The sequence below is a fragment of the Sitophilus oryzae genome, unplaced genomic scaffold (genome assembly GCF_002938485.1).
Source record: "Sitophilus oryzae breed Bouriz unplaced genomic scaffold, Soryzae_2.0 scaffold_1241_pilon_pilon, whole genome shotgun sequence".
Classification (NCBI taxonomy): domain Eukaryota; kingdom Metazoa; phylum Arthropoda; class Insecta; order Coleoptera; family Curculionidae; genus Sitophilus; species Sitophilus oryzae.
This window is the reverse complement of record NW_022145884.1, coordinates 1,223,603-1,244,831: the sequence shown is the minus strand read 5'-3', so window position 1 is coordinate 1,244,831 and position 21,229 is coordinate 1,223,603. Positions and strand designations below refer to the sequence as shown.

Below are 21,229 nucleotides of genomic sequence, written 5' to 3'. Positions count from 1 at the left end.
ATTTTCTAAAAAGTAACGACAGGAAAAAATAAAATTAATTTTTGAAAAAATCACATTTTTCCAAAAAACTCAGCAAACCTTGATATTTTTTAAACTTTTTTGATGGCATCTTGGTGAACATCCCGAAACGCAACTTTGCCCCAATTTAACCATGTTTGTATCTATTACGGTTACCGAGAATGCTCGTACCTCGAATTTGTAGCACCCTGTATATGTTGATATAAATAATAATAAATCTTATTTTTTGCGGAATCTCCCCACGAAATATAGTATGTTTTTTAACAGCTTTATAGTTACAGTTAAACAGTATTTATATTTTTTTTAATAGAAATATAAAAGAAAAGACAGAGAAATAAATATAGAGAAAATATCAACTTTGATTAAAAATATTTTCGAATGGATTTTAACAAATGTATATAATTCATTGCCATATATTAATATCAAATTAATATTTTATTCAACATCGCCTAATTGCTTCTATCAAATTCACTGTTTTATTAATTTACTATTGGCCAGACAATAGTACATAAAATTTAATATAAATTAAACAAATACAAGTGGGAATCTTGTTTTCAGTCGGCGTTATTTATGGAAACGAGCCGCGTTGTATGCGAATTGGAAAATTTTAACAACTATGCAGTAATATTTTTTCGGCATTGCAAATTTTATTTCAGTGCTGTAACGCCAAAATACATATTTATGAGCAACCTGGATTAAATTTGCTTAAATTAAATATTATTCTAACAAACCTGGATAGAGTGTATGAAGGTATCAATAGGAATATAAATATTTCATACATTTTTAATATTGTAACAATATTTGGAAATATTGATATATTTGCTAAATTGTTTTTGTGAAAACAATTTTTTAGTAACGCGTTGATTTATTTTCTGATATACGCCTGGCTATTTTTTTTGGAATTTGTCAAAAGATATTTATGGCATAGATACGTAGATTATATTACCAGAATACATAAAATATTTAAAAACCTTGTTATTTTCCAGTTTTTGGCATTTCCAAAATTTTAGGATTAATTGAAAAATCGAGGGATACAAATAATTTCTACTTTGTTGTTATCACTAGTTCGGCTCTAGCAAATGAAGGGTCCAGTGGATTAACTTGATAAGTTCCAATTTCTTAATTTTAGGATTTTACAATATTGTAGTCAAGTATCTGACCGCTTGCCCAGCAGTTAAAAGACCATACCATAACTTGGTATACTGATGCTTCCAAAACCAATACGGGAACAGGGATCGGAGTGTTTGGGCCGAGAGCTAATTACTCCGAACCAATGGGCACTTACCCTAGTATCCCACAGGCAGAAATCTACGCTATCGAGAGATGCGTACAACTTATCTTAGATAGGAACAATCGAAAACAAGAAATAGCCATCTTATCTGATAGTCAAGCAGCGTTAAAGGCGATCAACTCACTATCAATCAATTCGAAATTGGTCAAAGAATGCATAGAGAAGCTGAATAAATTAGGCAAAGAAAACAAAGTCCTCCTACACTGGGTGCCTGCTCACCAAGGGATAGAAGGCAATGAAAAAGCAAACAATCTAGCTAGGAAAGGAGCGAACACTCCACTAACTGGACCAGAACCGTTCTGCTTTCCAAGTGGTAACCAACTCATTAATCAACCCCTCAGAAGAAGTTTCTGAGGGCTTATGATCAAGAAAAATCACAGATCTTCCTGGGTCTGAGTAAGAACAATCTTCGGATGGTCACGGGGTTTTTAACAGGACACTGTCTCCTCAATGAACACCTCAGTAGATTGAAACTAAGAAGAAACGGCGAATGCAGATTCTGTGGGGAAGATGGGGAAACACCAGTACACCTCATCACTGAGTGCGCCGAGACGACAACCATTCGTGCCATGAATTTTGGTACGACTGATATTGGAGATGGAGAACTACCCTCTATAAAACCGTCCCAGATACTGGCTTTTGTCAAAGCCCTGGGACTGTATGATGAGTTATGATTCAAGAAAGGGGGACACAATGGATCTGTAAGGTCGAAGTGATTAACCCCCCTCCCACTCATTCTAAATTCTAAAATTCTAAAAGTATCTGACGCTCTTAGCAGACTGTATGGAAAAATACTTAAAACCCTAATAGAAGATGAATATAGCCACCATGAAATTGAAGAACAAGCCGGGTTCATGACAGGCCGCTCATGCATTTATAATATCTTTCTACTTATATCTTTCTACGGCAACGAATAACGACTAAATTCATCTCCTGTTTGTGGACCTTAGTAAGGCCTATGATACGGTACGAATTAAGAAATTATGGGAAATTCTCGAAAAAAGCCCAATAAATATAATATTAATAAAAGCGGTACAGCAACTTCACTGCACTTGTTTCGCAAAAATTAAAATAGGTCTTAATGGTTACAACTCTATCTGAATTATTCCCAATATCAAAAGCTCGGAAACAGTGTTGTTTTTTGTCCCCAACTTTATTTAAAATCTACCTATCAGGAGCTCTTAAACACTGGCGCTAGAAGTGTTTTCAGATCGGAATATCTATTAATGACAACCTTTCTCTGTATACTCTGAATTTTGCCGATGACCAGATGGTAATTGCTCAAGATAAAGAAGACCTAGAATACATGACTAGAAAACTAATAGAGGAATACGAAAAATGGGGACTGGAGCTAAACAAGAAGACAAGGTATATGTGTGTTGGTGGTGAGTTGACAGGCCTGGTATTAAATAACAATATAAAAATTAAAGCCCGCGAGAATATATGTATTTAGGGGTAAAAATTTCAAGCAAAGGGAGATGCGAAAAGGAAATCCAAGAACGGATTGGTAAAAGCAGAAAGGTGATAGGAACGCTAAACTCGGTGCCTTGGTCTAGGGATATGTCGGATCACAAAGAAAAACTGATCTATAACGTGATTTTGAAAAGCGTAATGTCATATGGGTCTGGGGTATGGCAGTTAAGAGAAATACATAAAAAAGTTATTGTCGACCGAAATGGACTTCTGGCGAAGGTCAGCCCGAATCTCCCGTTTAGACAGAATTAGGAATGAGCGAATACGTAAAAAAATGAAGGTGGAGGGTAACATTGTACAATTTGTAAAGATATACAAGAAAAACAACTGCAGTGGTGCGGCCATGTACAACGAATGGCTGACGACAGAATATCAAAGCAAGTGTTATAGTGGACACCTACAGACAAACGTAAACTTCTTCTATCAACTCAATAACTAATTGATAATATACGAGTTGGCAGCATAAATCTTGTTCAATACATCGAAAATGCTGGGAAGCTTCTTCAACATTTCCGTTGTATAATAAGAATAATGACATATCCATAGAAAAATAGGTTGACATAACTCAACAATAGGTTACGAAATTCACATAACATGATATTTTTGATCGTTTTATCCACATTTATTATTAGATACCTGAGAAATTGCGATGCTGCCAATATGTGCTCAACGCGTATCCAGAAAACGATTCGCACGGCAACGAGAATACCAAACTCGACTGCTTGGCGTTTTGAAAGACTGCTTTGAAAGCGTAACATTTCTATGTCGAAGTTCCAGAATTCGGGCCCAGGTCTAGACTTGGAATTCGGCAAATTCTGCTCTGCGCGTTCGGTTGGTTGTCTTCGTTCGGGCTAAAATTCTAAAGTCTGGACGTACCTTAATGTAACATCCCAAGTAACAAAATTCCGACTTCCGACTAGTTTTGACTACGCTCAACGTTGAAATTGGTACTTTTTCCTACCCTATGCATTCCCAAACCTCAAATTACGTAGGCAAAACGTCGCTACGACGTTGCACTTAAACAGTTGTATATTTTGACCCTTAACAACGTTGGTAAACGTTGTAGGGCACAACGTTGTTAGAAGTTGGGTTTTATACCGTTGTCATTACGTCGCCAGAAGGCATGTTTATTGTACTACAGAATAACAAACGTAGTACAACGTTGTGCAACGTACTTTTAAATATCGAGTGTAAGTACATGCTAACTACAACGTAATAAAACGTTTCATTAAACGACCCAAAGCAACTTCAAAAATATAACCAATTACTACGTTGGATTACGGCGACTAGCGCGACGATATCGATTTTTGTTGTGGAGGCGGAACTATCTACACCTAAGCTCAAAAAATCCTGTACTGTACTGTCACAGAGCAATTGGTAGGTATTTTTTCTGTGGTACTTACTGTGTAAAGCGAAAAGAAGATGTATAGGAAAAAAATATATAAATACTGTACAACTTTTTATAGAAACAGGAAAAAGTATTTAGAAGAAAGTCAGCGAGCAAGTCAGTGTCCGAAAAATGAATGGAAATAACGAGTTTAGGTTCGTCATCCACATCTTCGCAATCATGTATAAAAGGAACGTCCACTTCAATTTTGAAAAGTAATAGTGCTACTATAGTAGTTTATCATCAATGGATACTATAGAAATAAATAACAGTACACCTGAAGCCCATACAACAGAGGAATACTATGAGAATAATAATACTCCAGAAGAGCAGTCAACTGAAGTTCATCCTCATGTCCTTTCTACAAAAAGTAAAACCTTTTTTAAGTCAGTGTAGTGTAGAAAAGAATATATCCCATTCAGCTGTAAACCAGCTTTTAAAAGGATTATTATCTTGTGGTATAAAAGGGCTGCCGATTGATGCACGAACAATTCTTCAAACACCAACAATTGTTCGTATAAAATATATATGTGGTTTTTTTAACAATAAATAAATAGAAATACTGATCTAATGTCAGCGATCTTATTAACGAGTATATGACCACCACCACCACCAAAGTATAACCCAGCGTTCTTCTTTATTTTATTGTTCCTAGGTACAAAAAAGCACTGTAAGAAGGTATTTTCTTATTTACCTCCTAGAGGTCCTATTTGGTCAAAGCAGGTGTCAATTTTTGAACCAAAGATTTTCATCATTTTGTTACACAGGTGACCCAAAGGTCGGTTACCGCACCTTATGCACTATATTGGTATTTTCAAGGTTGCCTTAGGCAACTCCGCCATTTTAATACGATTTATCTTTTCGTGCATTGTGGACGAATCGAATAAAATATCAGAAACCACAAAATACTGCGAATTTCGTTAAAAAACTGTATCTGTTAGGGTTGTAAGTAATTTTCCTGATAGATTTCGTATATTTGTCTCAAAATTAAAAAAAAAAGTTAGGTTAACCAAGTAAACTATAATTTTAAAATTAAAACTAGGAAATAAAAAAGGGGTTTTGCCATATTTCGAAGTATCATGGTCACTTTCAACAGTAAACTAATCTTCGTTGATGAATTTCGATTGCCGACATCTCAAAACTTTGCAGATTTGGCGAAGTTAAATTCACCTAGTTATTTCTTAATGGAGCATAATTATTCCATTACTAATTCATACATCATCAGCCATCACCAAGTTAATCGAAATCAATGTTTTGGTTTCCCCATGGTTGAATATAGTAATATTTGACGACTAATATTTTTAACTCTAATCTCAAAATATCGCGAATTGGCATGAAAAACAACTTTTAGCACACGACGTACTACGACGCCTCAAACAACGTCGCCAACGTTCGCGACGTTGTAGCGACCCTGAAAACATCCACCATTTTGGTGCAAATATGGGTCGCTTAGACGTCGCTTCGACGTTGTCCGGCAACGTTGGGATGCTCCTGGCGACGTTGTGATTACGTTGAACGTAATTTTGCTACTTGGGATAGCTAGGGTCAACCAATTTAGGGTACGCCAAATTATACTCATACAGGGAAAATTATGTTCTCTTCATTTGGTCTTTATGACAGTAATTAAAAATGTCTATTTTTCAAACTACAATAACTGAATTCTTGTCAATAGCGTATAAATTACCCCAATTGAGCTTGCATTGTATATTTTCGAAAAAAAATATTCATGAGGACGTGTATCGCAATTTCTGTCGAAACAGTCATTTTGGAATGATATTTTATGCGGAAATGAGTATTTTTGTTGCGTGAAAAAATATAAAATGCCCCTGATAAATTGCCCCTTTTCATCGCAAAACCTATAAATTTTCCAAAATAAACTTTTTTAGCTTTGTAGCACTAAATTATTGTTTTTTTTGTATAGAATATTAGTGGCCCCTGTTAATATAGTCAATAGTAAATCTTTTAAGCGGAAGTAAATGTGGACTTTATTAAATCGGATTTTTTTTTGATTTTTAATTGAGTCAAAGTCGATAGTTTGCTATTAAAAAATTGAACGGGCATTTTCAGTTTTTGTCGCAATTAATCGTAAATTTTCTATAAATTTTTAATAAGTGGTCCAACAGAAAAGCTTTTTCTGTTTTTCCAAGACGATACTGGTAATATTGTGTGTGGTAGCTGTTACTTTAATTAAACAAGGATAATTCAAAAACAGTTCAAGTAAAACATAGTGTACATATTTATGCGATTAAAAACAATGGTTTTCGTTGTCACATGGTATCACTTTTAATAATGCATTATCATGCAAACATTTAATGCAACTTAATTGCATTATCATGCAAACATTTAAACTCTACCATCCGGCAATGGAATATAGCCGCTAACATTTTGTCTGATATACCGCTATTTTATTTTTTATGTAAAAGAATGTATAAACAAAAACAGTTTCTTTTGTTACGAGTATCTATTCGTAAATTATTTAAAAAACTTAAAAATACTAAAATACATTAAAATAAATACTAACATAATGTAATAAATATACTCTAGAGAATATAACCTACTGCCTATTTGACACATTTTTTGAGCATTGGACCCATTCTGTCCCTTTGTACAACATACGTCGATCATGAGCATTTCTCCATAACCATGGTAGATATTTAAGGCATGCTACTCTTATTTTCAAAGTATTTTCTATGACTTCATCATCAGGTAGACAATATTCATTAGTACCATTTTTTTTTTCAAAAAAGTTCTTTTATTCGAAGTTTTGTTTTCAAAATTTTTTTGTTTCTAAACGTTGATAGATAGGTAATCAAATATCATGAAAATTTTTCAATAATTTAGTCTTCATCAGAGCCTTCCCCATCCATCTCATCAACGTCAAGTATATCTTCTAATTCGTAACCATTTTTGCTAAATTTTAGACCATCATTATTATCTGGAAGATTTTGTCCCGCTCTTCAGGTCTTAGGTCGTTAGAGAGCATAAGAATCAAAAGCTGGTTATAATAACTAGCAACTTGAAATCAGCTTCGGAAATAAAATATTTACTTTTGATGCATAATCTGTAATGTGAGTTCTCAGAGACCAGATATTTTTAATATACTCCACATTATACTCTCCACACGCAACTCTCTAAGGAACTTTATCGTCGCATCTCCGAGAGGAGAGCAGCTTTCCAATGTGCATTTTTTCCCGCATTGCCAAGAGGTAAGTTAAATGTAGCCATCATGTTAGCTTTAGATATCCCATTAACTGTCAAAGATTAAATAGATTATAAAAATAGATAATCCTAGCCCAGATAGTCCTAGCCCAAAATCACGATGCCCTTAAATATATGGCAAGGAAGCTGATAGAGGAGTATAAGAAATAGGGGTTGAAGGTAAATATCACCAAAGCTGAATGTATGACTGTAGGGGCGCCACAAGAGAACATATTCTTAGAGGATGGAAGCGTGATAAAAAACTATGACAAATATAAATATCTTGGATTAAAAATAACTAACGATGGACAACTCGATGAGGGTATAAAAGATCGAATAATGCAAGGCAGGAGGGCAATATCTATGTTGAATGGTATACTGTGGGATCAAGGAATCTCTAAAGCTAATAAGAAGAACATATATAATACGGTAGTTAAAAGCATAATAACTTACGGAAGCGAAGTATGGCAGTTGAATAGCAGAACAAAGGACATGCTATGAGCGACCGAAATGGATTACTGGAGGAGATCTGCTGGAAAATCGAAAAGAGAACAAATAACCAACAACAGAGTAAGAGAGATTATGGGAGCAGAACATACAATTGTGGACGACATAAGAACAAAACAACTCATATGGTTTGGTCATGTGCAACGAATGCCCGATCACAGAATACCAAAACAAATTTTATTGTGGACACCTTGAGGCAGAAATAAAACAGGAAGGCCACGACGAAATCTGGAGGGAGGGTGTTGATAAAGAACTAGAAAATAGAGAAATACCTGATGATCTCTGGCTAAATAGAGAATAGTGGAGGTTAGGTGTCGAAAAACGTCGTAGAACGTTCTGAACCAACTTTTATATATAAATAGAGCATGACCAATCAACTGAAATTAATCTGATTAGCCATAATAAAATCGCTTTGCGGTCTCGGTAATCCTTTTGACGTATTTTTGAAGGATTACATTACATTTGGATTGCATACATACGTACTGCCATTACTCGCCGACGAGTATTTGACACGCATCAGAAGATGGTCACGCAAGGCGTTTTCCTTCATGAGCTTTTCTGTGACTGAAAAGCCCGATACGTGATGTTATCTGTCTACCGCACTCTGGACATTCAAAAATCTCATTGCTTTGTTGCCTCTTTACTTTTTGGTTGTCGCTGTTAACTGAGTTTACAATTCTTCTGCATTCCGTTCTATTGTGAGCTGCTTCTTCCCACTCATTCTGCTTGTTAATCCCCTTTAAGTTTTCGTGGAAAATATTCTTTTAACTTTTGAGTTGTCCACCCGGCCTCCTCTTACCGTCTACAAGCTCACTGTAAAGCAGAGATTTTGGTATGCGGTTTTCTTGCATTCTGCATATGTGACCAGCCCATCTTAAGCGGGACTTTGTAATCATGACTCCAATACTCCCACAGTTAGCTTTTTCAAGGACCGATACGTTTGAGACATGATGGAACCATTTGATTCTTAAGAGTTGTCTAAGATGTCTCTGCTGCAACTTGATTAAGGCGTTCATGTGTCGGCGGTACGGCACCCAGGTTTCGCTTCCATATAATATGGTGGGAATTATTATTGCTCGGTACACTGCAAGTTTGGTCTTTTAATTTCCAGAATGCTCTTGAAGCGCTGCTAATCCTGTGCTGAATTTCAGAGTTGATATTGACCTTTTCCGAAATCAAACTGCCGAAAAAACATTTGGATTGTAATAAATTAAAATACATCTATAATTTTAAAAACTGAATTTTTTTCTCAAATAGCTTACATATTATACATTGTTTTTTAAGCTTGCCTACAGTAACGGTCCAACGACACGTAATATTTTGATCAGGACACGCAATCTATCCACGGCGCGAAAATTTACAGCCACCACCTTACATCCAAACCAACCTTTGTTTGAGGCTTTGCATCAAACGCAACAAAGTTGACACATATTGAATTCGTCGCTGAGACCGGTTAGCGAAAAATACGATGCCGCCTTATGTAAATATTGTGCTGGCGCGTTAGCCCGTACGCGATAATGCACAATCATAATGCCCGGAGCGGCGTACGGCGTACAATATTTTACGGGACGGGTCTGGTAATATTATGCGCGACGCCTTATCTCGGCTAGGAAATAGAAAAGTGGCAGCGGCGGCGGAAAAGAAATTACGAATTTTGCGGGCGGACGTTTGGTAAAGAAGGCTCCGGGTGCAAGAATTATGTGTTTGCTACACAAAGCCGTCTAGTAGACAGTATCTCTACGCTCGCTCTGTTTAGCTTTGTAAGAGTGATGTTCTTTTAATGCGCCTGTATGTCTGTTTAGGTGGTTAATTTTCTTGCAAAAATGTCGATATAAATATATAGTACGGATAACATTTTTCGCGCTTCTAGGTTACCAATTTCTTTATACTCTTATAGTCTAAGAGCTGGCTACAGAAAAAAATTTATCATCATTACATGGCTAATTTTTGCTCTTATTCAATATTCACCCTGTAGAGTAATATGGCCCTTTTTGGTAATTATCTACCGCTGATTGAGCCACGATTTATTTGTCTGCCCTTTTGCATACGGCTTTTTAAATAAATAAACAATAAACATGACATTCCATCACTCGACATGCATGTATGCAACGATTTTTTTTGTTAAAATTCCATGCCTCTTTCGTGTTGTTTGCCGTCATTTTAGCCACAAGAAAAATATCTGTCAACAATTTTACACGTTTCTTAATAATAAATAAAAACTATTTGGCAATTATTATAACTCGTGTACCTGATAATATTTTTAGTGTCAAAATTTCACCCTTTCGATTGGCCGCTCCCGCTTTAAGCCCCGGGATCGCGCTGGCAAACATGACTGTTCCACAATGGCTACACAAAAGGATACTTCACAAGAAAAGTTAGCGATGTAACGATGATAAGGTTTTTTTATGTAGCCAGCTCTCCGTCTATTAGACATGACTAGGAAAACTAAAATATGCAATTTAATAAAAAAATATGCCTATATTTTTTTAAAGCAAGGATTTTGTTGAAAATAAATAATTAAATATATGCAAATAAAAATAAATATCTGTAATGAAAATGTGAAACATTCTATTTGTCATACTCAAAAGCGAGTCATTTTATTCTAGAAGTTAAATAAAACTATCCAAATTTGTTTTAATATTCGTAACGTCAACACATATACCTAACAGAATACGTTCTCGAGATCAAATCTTAAATACAACTTAAACACAAACGTCAAACCGATGCATTTAGCAAAAAAATACACCAACTATCAAAACTGTGTATCAAAAAAATATTACACTGTTCTTACAGATTGGGAATATTTGCATAATAGTGAGGTTCAGTATGGTGTTTATCTAATGAAATCCTACCATTATTAAATATTGTATATTTCTTTATTACGGAAAACCTAGAATTCTTACTCGTACATTTATTTTGTTTTATTTTGGTACAGTTTCTTAATATTAAAAAATATACAAAACAAAAGAAATATGCATTTTGCATATTTTTTGGTTCCCTTCGACATTACCATGTAATTCTTTTTGTAACAAAGATTTGGATGACAACTTATTGCGTCATCTCCACATTAAAGTATATAAAGTTTTTATATCTGTGCTGTAGAGTTTTATGGTATTTTACTTTAATATTTTTCGAAAAATTATAAGATGGAATCTCTTTTACAACTGGGTTACTGGTTAAAATATCTATATCTCTATTTGTTGACCCGTTATTATTCATTACTAATCTAAGAAAGCATGTCAAACGAAATAGCTCCTTTAGTTTAACTTATATTTCATTGATCCTTTGTTGGCTACTCTACAATTTTAATATAATATAAGATGAATATATTCAATATATACACACATTTTTCAATAAATGGTAATTTGTAACAATCCGGTCATATATTAATTGGATAAATATTGGAAAACTTTGAGAGGCCAGTATTTCATAATTCCTGAGAATATGATTCACCGTTCTTTACTATAACGGATGTGATGGTAAAACGACCGTGACAATAATATACCTTTATTACTTAAAAAATAGATCGTATGATCGTCGGAAAATAACGTTGTCAAGTTGGCTGTTGAGCTTAAGTGAATTATCTTCTTTTCATGTGCTTGTATCCTTATTTAAATATATAATCGGACAAATTATGATACAAACATTAAATATGGCAGAAACAATTTATCTCTCATTTTCACGAGTGGCTTGTCAATATCGAAAAATCTATAGTTATGTAGAGAGTCTGTATCCAGAGTAATGTTTGTAGTATGTGATAACTCGAGCGAAAATTCGCTCGAGTACTCGATTATTGAAATAACCGACATCGCTCGGTTATGAACGAGCGATGCAAGTGACGAGAACCAATCGATCCTAGAATGAAATAAATTGAAATCCGATTTTAATTATGTTTTAAACTCGATAAAAACCCGAGCGAATTTTCTACATACATTGCAGGGAGCAAATTTATATGACGCCGTATATACCGGGTGCGTCTCAAAAGTGTCACCCCTATTACTTTTTTATTTTTTTAGATAAAAAAATGAGATTTGGTATGTTAGTATATGACATAAATTAGGATTGATTGACGTATTCATTTGTTTTCTTATTCCTGTTTCACTGGAAATGACTACAATTTTTGATTTTTAAATGGCACCCTTGGCATTTTTTTACTTAAATCGATAGAAAATGTCATTCTAAATAGAATGACGTATATATCATATGTCAACTTTTGAGATATTCGCTTAAAAACAAATTGTATTTTAAATTTCAATCTAGAATGCCATGACTGTGTTAAAAACACAAATTTTTAATCAAGGAGACTTGGAAAAATAGATTTGATCGTCTAATGTTTTTAATGTCTTGCCCTGTCCGGTTAAAAGATGCCCAAATCGTCTTTTTGACCATATCTCAATTTTTTTAAAATGGAACAAGGGCATATTTCGAAAAAGAATTTTTTTACGAATAATTTGATACCACACACTTGGTACTTCGAGTCAAATTGTCGTTATGAACCGCATGTTACAGTTTCAAATAAACCATATGCGAAAATGTCAAAAGTTGACATGTGATATGTCATTCTATTCAGAGTGTCATTTTCTACCGAATAAAGTAAAAAAATACCGAGGGTGCGATTTAAAAATCAAAAGTTGCAGTCAAGTGACCGAAAACAATTGAATATGTCAATCAATCCTAATTTATGTCATATACTAACATACCGAACCTCGTTGTTTTATCTGAAAAATAAAAAAGTACGCGGTATATTTATCCGTTGCGTATATGAGAGACAAAATTTTACGACCTACATCGACAATGCTTCGAAATAAAGTAAATCAGGCGATCAAGCGAATCGCTCGCTGCTTACTACTTGCCGTTCATTACCGAAAGAATATGTGCTCTGCGCACGCAGCTTTACTGCTTGGCGCTTGGCGTTAACGAGTACTTACAACATGCGACGGCCAAAAAACCGTATTTTTAAATACGAGCGATATTTCGCTCGAGTGATCACTCGGTTATTGCAATCGCTTAATACTCGAGTACTCTATTATTGAAATTAATCGGTTTTTCCCATCATTAATGTTTGTTTTCATGAATTCAGTTTACTTTTAACATATAAACAGTTAACAATATTTTTAAATTCTATGTCCTATCGGTTATCAAATCTGATGGAAAAAAACAGCGTCAGCGATGGCTACGAAATGAAGGTAGCTGTCATTTTATATGTAAAATTATAGGGGGACTGTCATTCATCGTAATTTTCAAGCCAACTGGACGCCTGGGTCATATGGTATTTAGGATTCTTTGCGCAATTTAGTATTTTTTCTAGTAGTATCCTTAAGTGAACAAAATTGATATTTATTCAATAATTTAGTGTTTTGCAATAATATTAAGGGATACTACTACATATTATTAATAGATCGAATGAAGACTTTTAACTTAAACTAATTACGTCTTCAACTAAAGCCAAATGTTTGTTGTAGATATTTTTAGTTAACTGTTTCATACTCTTAGTGATAAATATCTACTAGGTAGTAAAAAGAGACAATAGATATTTTATATTCAAAAAAACGAAAATTATTCAATAAATAATGGTTTTAGGTAAAGAAAGTGTTTAATACATAAATTGAATAAAAATATTTATATAAAATATATTGCATCGAAGGCAGTGGACAAAATGTACTTCAAATTTTGATTCACACTGTGCATGATAAATATGCAGGCATATGTAAATACAAATTTATCTTATCTTTAAACAGGTCTATCGTTCTATTACCTTAGAAATCTCATCAAACTTTATAACCATATTTTTCCATAATATTCCCTTCTGTTCTCTTGATTACCAACAAACCCCAGCATATTTCTTCTTTCCTTAAACAACACTATCATAAATTTCCCTACAACATTTCAACAAACCATATAACCATATTTTCACCATTTTCTTCTTAGAAGGAACAATATTCTCCACGAGGGATATTATTCCTTTCCCCTTCTATCGATTACCATAAACGAAGCCCTCCATTTAATAACGAAATTTTATTTGTTCCAGAATCACCTCGTTGCGTACAACGAGACGGGCGGCGTCCTGCCCCATCTCGACCTTTTGACCATAAAAAATATTGACCAGAAGTCGGCCGGACAATATGCATGTTCAGCGAGAAATTCCGAGGGCGAATCGTACAGCGCGCCGTTCGACTTGATTGTTCAATGTAAGTAGCGTAGGTTTTATTGGGTATTCTTGTGATAATGAATGAACGTTACGATAACTGTACGCTGTAGGTTACAGTTCTATGATAGTGAACGCCATAGACATATTGAATTTTCTAGTTATATTTAAAAATATTATTATAGTTTTTTTTTCTAACAGTTTTTCTTTGGTTTGGTTTATAAACTTGATCGAAGGACAAAATTGAAACGTAATGATTTTTAGAGACACGTGTTTTTGGAGATATCTGTGTCTTGGAGACGGATTTATTTTTGGAAATTAGAATGAAATGTTTTGTTTTTTGAAAGATGGGAAAATTGTATATACTGTGCTGGCAAGTCTTACCTTTGGGTCGGTATTTACATGTTGACGGTGTGCTGTTGCGGCGTTGCTACAATTTCTCCGATACGCCTTTCCCTATCATGTAAAGTAAAATCAGGATCGCAAACAGCTTATTTTTAACATACTTTTTTTTCGAAAAGATAACTAGATAAAATCGTTAGATATATTTTTGAGTATCTGAAATTGAATTATAAGGATATCGTTAGGGCGTCAATTTTTTATAATGAGAAAACGTCAGTAATCACGATAATTTAAAAACTAAACTTTTTAACACATAACACGCGATAATTCAAGAACTATATTAGATATTGAAACTTCTTTTCTTATTTTGAAGTTCAGATCTTTTACAAGATGTCTAAATAAGAAAAATTCGATAGGCTTGTTTTTTCCATCCAAAAATCATCCAAACAACCCCATCCATTTACTTTTCTTCTTCTTCAAATTCCTTCTTCGTAGCGAAGGTTGGCAATCATCAGTGCTATACGTATTCGTGACACAGCCGACCGAAATAGTTGATTTGTGGTGCACCCGAACTAGTCACGTAAGTTTCTCATCCATCTTCCTACACTTCTCTTTCCTTGAATTTTTCCTTGTAATATCAGTTGGAGTAGGTGGTACTTTTCTCCTCTCATGACGTGTCCAAGGTACTGAAGTTTACGCTTTTTTACCGTTATGATAATTTCTTTTTCCTTTTTTATTCTTTTCAGGATTTCCATGGTGGTCACTTTATCGGTCCATTTTACCCTAAGTATTCTACGGTACAACCATATTTCGAATGCCTCTAGTTTCCTTATGTCAAGTTTCTTCAAAGTCCAAGCCTCTACACCATAATACAGCACCGACAGAACATAGCATCGTACCATTCTGATTTTTAACTCCAAGCTGAGATCGCTGCCACAGAGCACTCTTTTCATTTTCACAAATGTTGTTCTCGCCTGTCCTATTCTAGTTTTAATTTCTTCAGAACAGTCGTTATTTTTATTTACAATTGTACCTAAGTATTTATAACTGTCAACTTTTTCTATGGTTTGGTTATTTATATGAATTTGTGAATTGTCTTGTGTTGTTTTGGATATTATCATAAATTTTGTCTTTTTTACATTTAGTGACAGTCCGAGCTCTTCACTCGATGTATTAACTTTATCTACTAATATCTGTAAATCGTTTAGGTTGGCAGCCATCAGGATCGTATCATCCGCATATCTTATATTGTTGATAGTCACTCCGTTAATTTTTAGTCCTTTCGTTTCATCGTCCAATGCTCGTTTCAATATTTCCTCTGAATAGGGGTTAAATAACATCGGTGATAGCACGCACCCCTGCCTAACGCCTCGACGGATTTCTATTTCTCCGGTGTTATTTCCTTCTATTTTTACCACTGCTTTTTGATTAAAATAAAGATTCGTAATAATTTTTATATCTCTGTAGTCAAGTTCTTTTCTTTCAGAAGCTGGATAAGTTGTTCGTGTCGGACCCTATCGAAGGCTTTGTTGTAATCAATGAAACATATATAGAGATCCTGATTCATATCCATACATCGTTGGGCGAGAACGTTCAAAGCAAATAGTGCTTCTCTTGTGCGTAAGCCATCTCTCGGAAACCGAATTAAATCTCGCTGATATCCTGTTCTAATGTTTTGTAAATCCTGTGATGTATTTTGACCTTCAGAAGTATTTTTAGCATATGACTCATTAGACTGATTGTTCGAAAGTCTGTGCATTGTTTTGCATTATGTTTTTTCGGGATAGTGACGAACGCTGATAGCAACCATTCCCTGGGTATAATACCTGTTCTGTATATGGTGTTGAACAGATCTGTTAGACTGTGTATGATTTCCTCTTCTATCAACTTGAGAATTTCAGAGGGTAACTCATCAGGCCCTGCGGCTTTTCCATCTTTCTCTTCTTTAGTTATTTCCGGTCCGCTGTTTTCTTGTTCTGTTACTATTCTGTTTATATCTCTCTCATCATCCAACAATTCTATTATGTAATTCTTCCACGTTCTTAGTTTTTCTTCCATTTCCATAATGATTTTGCCATTCTGGTCAGTGAGTATTGACGGTTGTCTTTTCTTTCATTTACTTTTAGTGCATAGCAATCGTGTAACTTTTTTATTTATAAAGATTTTCACATACTGGCTGCGAAGAAAATATAGCAGAAATATTAAAAAAATTTTGAAAAAAACTACAATCAATAATTTCAAATGGATTTCAAGATATCGATTTTTGAGTTCAGAGTTCTTATAGGGCGACCACTGGCGAACACCACCTCAATTTCACTTATTTTTATCAAAAGTGCAATTTTTTCTAATATGTACTTAAAAATTTACAAGCTATAAGGAAAATTAAAACGAATCGTTAATAAATAAACAAATAAAGTATCACGTGAGGTCATTAAATCGTGAGGCTGAACGCGTCCTTCCCATCTCGACCTTTTGAGCATAAAAAATATTGGCCAGAAATCGGCAGGAAAATATGCATGTTAAGCGAGAAATTCCGAAGGCGAGTCGCACAGCGCGCCGGTCGAACTGATTGTTCAATGTAAGTAGCGTGCTTTTATTGGATATTTCGGAGATCATGTATGAATGTTACGATAACGGTGAGCTGTAAGCTACAGGGCATGAAGTTCTCTCACAGTGAATACTCAGAAATTGAATTTTCTAGTTACGTTTCTAAAAATATATTTTTTTGATTACTTTAACAATTTCTTCCCGGTGTTGTAGTGTGTTTGAGAATAAACTTGATCAGGGTATAAAATTCAAATGCAATGATTTATTCAATTACGTGTCTTTTTTGGAATTATTTTAGGAAAAGATGTTGTGTTTTTCGAAGGTTAGGCAAATTTGTTTCAAATCCAATTTGAAATATTCATATATCACAATTTACAGTAATTGTTTACATACACCAAATAAACAAAGTTTACAGTCAGATTTAGAACAAATAATACACAATTTTAACTTCAACACAAAGTCATAATTATTTCATCATCATCGTCATCATTTTCAGCATATTCAACTATTTTCAATTATAGTGTAGCCTCCCTCACATATTTAGATACTCTCATTGTAGTTGAGCTCATTGTCTGTTGTTGGCTATGCGGACCCAAGTTATATCTGCTAATGACCTATCAGAGTCCCATTTCAGGTTCCGTCTTCTTCTAGGTCTTTTAATTTCTCGTGAATATCATGCTGTAACTTCTGTGATCTGTGATCCATCTGTTATCCGTTCTTCTTACGAGGTGTCCTGCCATTGCCATTTGAGTGATCGAATTTTGTGGATAACATCTATTACCTGGATCTTTTGTCTTATCCAGTCTATTCTTTTACGGTCTCTCTTCGTTATTCTCAGCATACTTTATTCTATTGAGCGTTGTGCGACGTGCAGTTTCCTTATAACATCCGTTTTAAGTGTCCAGGTTTCGCATGGATAGATTATGACTGGTAGTACACCTTAGTCGAATGTTTTCTGCTTTAGATTAGAGTGGTACTCTAGATTTGAATACGATTGAGTTTCTTCCAAAAGTACTCTATGCTAACTTAATTCTTCTGTTGATTTCTGGTAGTAGACATCCCGAGCTATGTATTAGTTGTGTAACGTTTTTTTATAAACATTACCACTGCGAACGGCAGCTTTTCATTGGAGAGCAGTCGTGGATAAGGTATTTCACTGGAAAGAAAACTAATTAATAACAATAAACAAAAAAATATAACTAATGACTATATTTATTCAAGATGGACTGTGATGGTAAATAGCATTGTACAATTTTAATAATTATTATAGTGGTTATATGTCAAAGAAAGTGGTGTTAAGAGTTGTACTAAATATCTGTAAAGGTAATACCATTACAAGACATAATGTAATGAAACCTAAGATCTAAATCATATTTTAAATACTAAATCGACATAAATGTTCTTAATAATCTAACCACTAAATATAGTCTGTACGATATTATTTAAAATGTACGTTAAGTTAAAACTGAAAATCGACTGAAAATCTGAACCTAAATCTACAGTTAGCTGTTCTTGAGGCAATCCTGTTTCGAAGAGTAGCAGCGTGAGGTGGTCTCGCATCTCTGCACTCGGCCATCCAATACAACAAAAGGGGCCAGAATGAGGACACCATGAATTGATACAGCCGTAACTACTAACTGGCTTATAGATGGGAACCAAGCAGCATGGGGCTCAAGCTACATCCACGCTGGGGCACTTTATATGTAAGATAAATCACTCCTACTGGGGACACTCGTCCACGGGACATCCGTCCATAAGATAATGGTACAAGGGAATACTACCCGTACCTTGGAACACTACTAGGACTTTGGATAATGCCTGTACCTTGGAAATAGTCCGTACCTTGGACCCTAAAAATACGAAACTCTTGTTTAAAATCAAACAAGGTCTAATAAACAAAACGAACCTACCTCGAATTACTTCCGAGGGCTCACTAAATAATAAAGAATATGTCCTTTCTTCCATGTGACATTCTGGAGGACAAAAGAAAAGGGACGCCAACGTGCCAGCAAAATACAAATACAAGTTGGGACATCCAAAACTCTACTCTAAAAATATTCAATAATAATAACGAATCCAATAAAGATAATATCTCATCTTTACCTGTTGCTTCGAAATGGCAGCTGATTCAGATTTTGCAGCAAGATTTAAATTATTACCATTTCTAAAAGTCGGGTGAACAAAAGTGAGGTTAAGCGCGGAGAGAGTTGACAGAGGCGATGTTGACAGTGCCTCCACAGAATAGTGAAACGATAGCAGGGTTGCCGACTAGAGAACGTAAAAATTACGCGTCAAATAAACTATCCGGCCTGAACGCGAGGGAATCCGGTGATGATAGGCCAGACATCATATATTATATATAAAAAAGACACGTAACGAACTAAAAACGTTACAGTTGTCCCAAATATATATGTATTCTTCTACTATTTCCGGTATTGTATTATTTATTAGAACGTCTTTTCTTTCCACTAGTTCGTTGTACATTACTTTGTACCGTTGTACATTACTAGTTTTTGCTAAATTCATTTTGAGACCCACTTTATTGCTGGCTGTATTTAGATCGTTAATTTGTTCTTGTAGTTGTTACTACTGGCAATTAGGACTATGTCATTAGCGAATCTCATGCCGGCTTCACACTCGTGCCGTGAACCTCCCCGAAGAGAAGAGAACGCGAATGTGGATACCTTTCACGCCTTTTCACGGGGTTCGCCGATGCTCGCGGCTCGTTTCCCGTTCGAAGTCGGTATTTTTGCCCGCTGCAAAGAGTTCGAGCCCGTTGAACGTGAACGCTTTCCACACTCACGACGTGCTGTACATAACCTCTATTTAGAAATTACATGTTTATAGTGTGTGTCGCTGGTGTAATTTTTTAGCTTTGCTCTTTCTTTTTAATCTGACTACGTTGGATAATAATTTAGAATTACAATTTCTGGATTCAATACCAGGCAGAACCTGTCTTATGGGATGTCATACATAGACAATACAAAGACAAAAATAGAATTAGCAGTTATATTATTATTTCATCTATTCTTATCGAAAGCGTGAACATAGAGCGTGAACACTACTGCGAACAATTGCGAGTGTGGATGAGAAGTTATGATCCGCGCAATTCGAGACCATTCACAGTATTTTCGCTGTGCGTCTTCGCGGCGCGAGTATGGAGCCGGCTTCAGATGGTTAAGATATTCTTCATCTATTTTAATCCTTTGTTGGTCCAGTCCAGTTGACGGAAGATTTCTTCTGGTGTTGCTGAAAACAGCTTTGCGGATATTACGTTTCGCTGTCGTACTCCTTTGCCAGTTGCGAACTCTGGAGTTGTTTTATATAGAAACTCTCGCCAACATATACAAAGAAGCCAAAGCTAGAGTAATGATTCTATATAAGGCCTCTCAATTCCTTATTTAGCTAGGGTATATTGAGTCGAAAGCCTTCTCAAAGTCTATAAAGGTCTATAATTATCTATATCATAATTAATTATACAGGTGTCAGACTCACTCATATAAATCACTGTTCTACAGAAATTTCATTATTGAATGAAATTCATGTTTATATAGATAGAACAGCTCCTCTTCAAGAAGTTGCGTCTGTTTGGGTCTTCTTTTCTTCTTAAGGTGCCAACTTCTTGCGAAGGTTGGCGACCATCATGACTAATTTTATATTGTTGACTGCTGCCCTGAACAGGTCGTTTGATGTACAGTTGAACCATTCTCTGAGATTTCGAAGCCACGACATCCGTCTTCTTCCTATGCTTCTCTTCTCTATTATTTTACCCTGGATAATTAGTCGTAGAAGCTTGTATCTTGTACCTCTCATTACGTGGCCCATATATTGGAGTTTTCTGATTTTCACCTCTTGGGACAATTCTAGATCTTTTGAGACTCTTCGTAAAACTTCTTCATTGGTAATTCTGTCAACGTATGACATCCGGAGTACCCTTCTGTAAAGCCACATCTTGAAGGCATCTATCTTTTTAAGCATTTGTTTTGTTAGCGTGGCAGCTTCTATACCATAGAGCATTATTGTAAATATGCAGCATCTTAGCATTCGTATTTTAAGGTGGTTACTTAAAGTTTTGCAACAAAAGAATTGCTTCATTTTAATAAAGGTGTTACGTGCTATTTCAATTCTCGTTTTTAATTCTGATGAGTAATCATTGTTGTCGTTGATCAGGGTTCCTAGATATTTATATTTATAGACTCGCTCTATTATCTGATGATTTGCGATCAGTTGAGTATTTTGATTTGGTCTTTGGTAAATAACATGAATTTTGTTTTATTAAGGTTCATATTCAAGCCATAATGAATACTTGTTTCATACACTT

The 21,229-nt window shown here is 34.9% G+C and overlaps 1 protein-coding gene across 1 annotated transcript in view; it reads left to right on the top strand.

Annotated features, from left to right (window-relative positions):
- Positions 1-21,229, top strand: part of LOC115874192 (hemicentin-1) — a 418,393-nt gene that overhangs the window by 277,770 nt on the left and 119,394 nt on the right. The window contains exon 9 of the mRNA XM_030889291.1: positions 13,903-14,062. Within this exon, the coding sequence (XP_030745151.1) occupies positions 13,903-14,062 (160 nt within the window). The remainder of the gene's footprint in view (positions 1-13,902; positions 14,063-21,229) is intronic.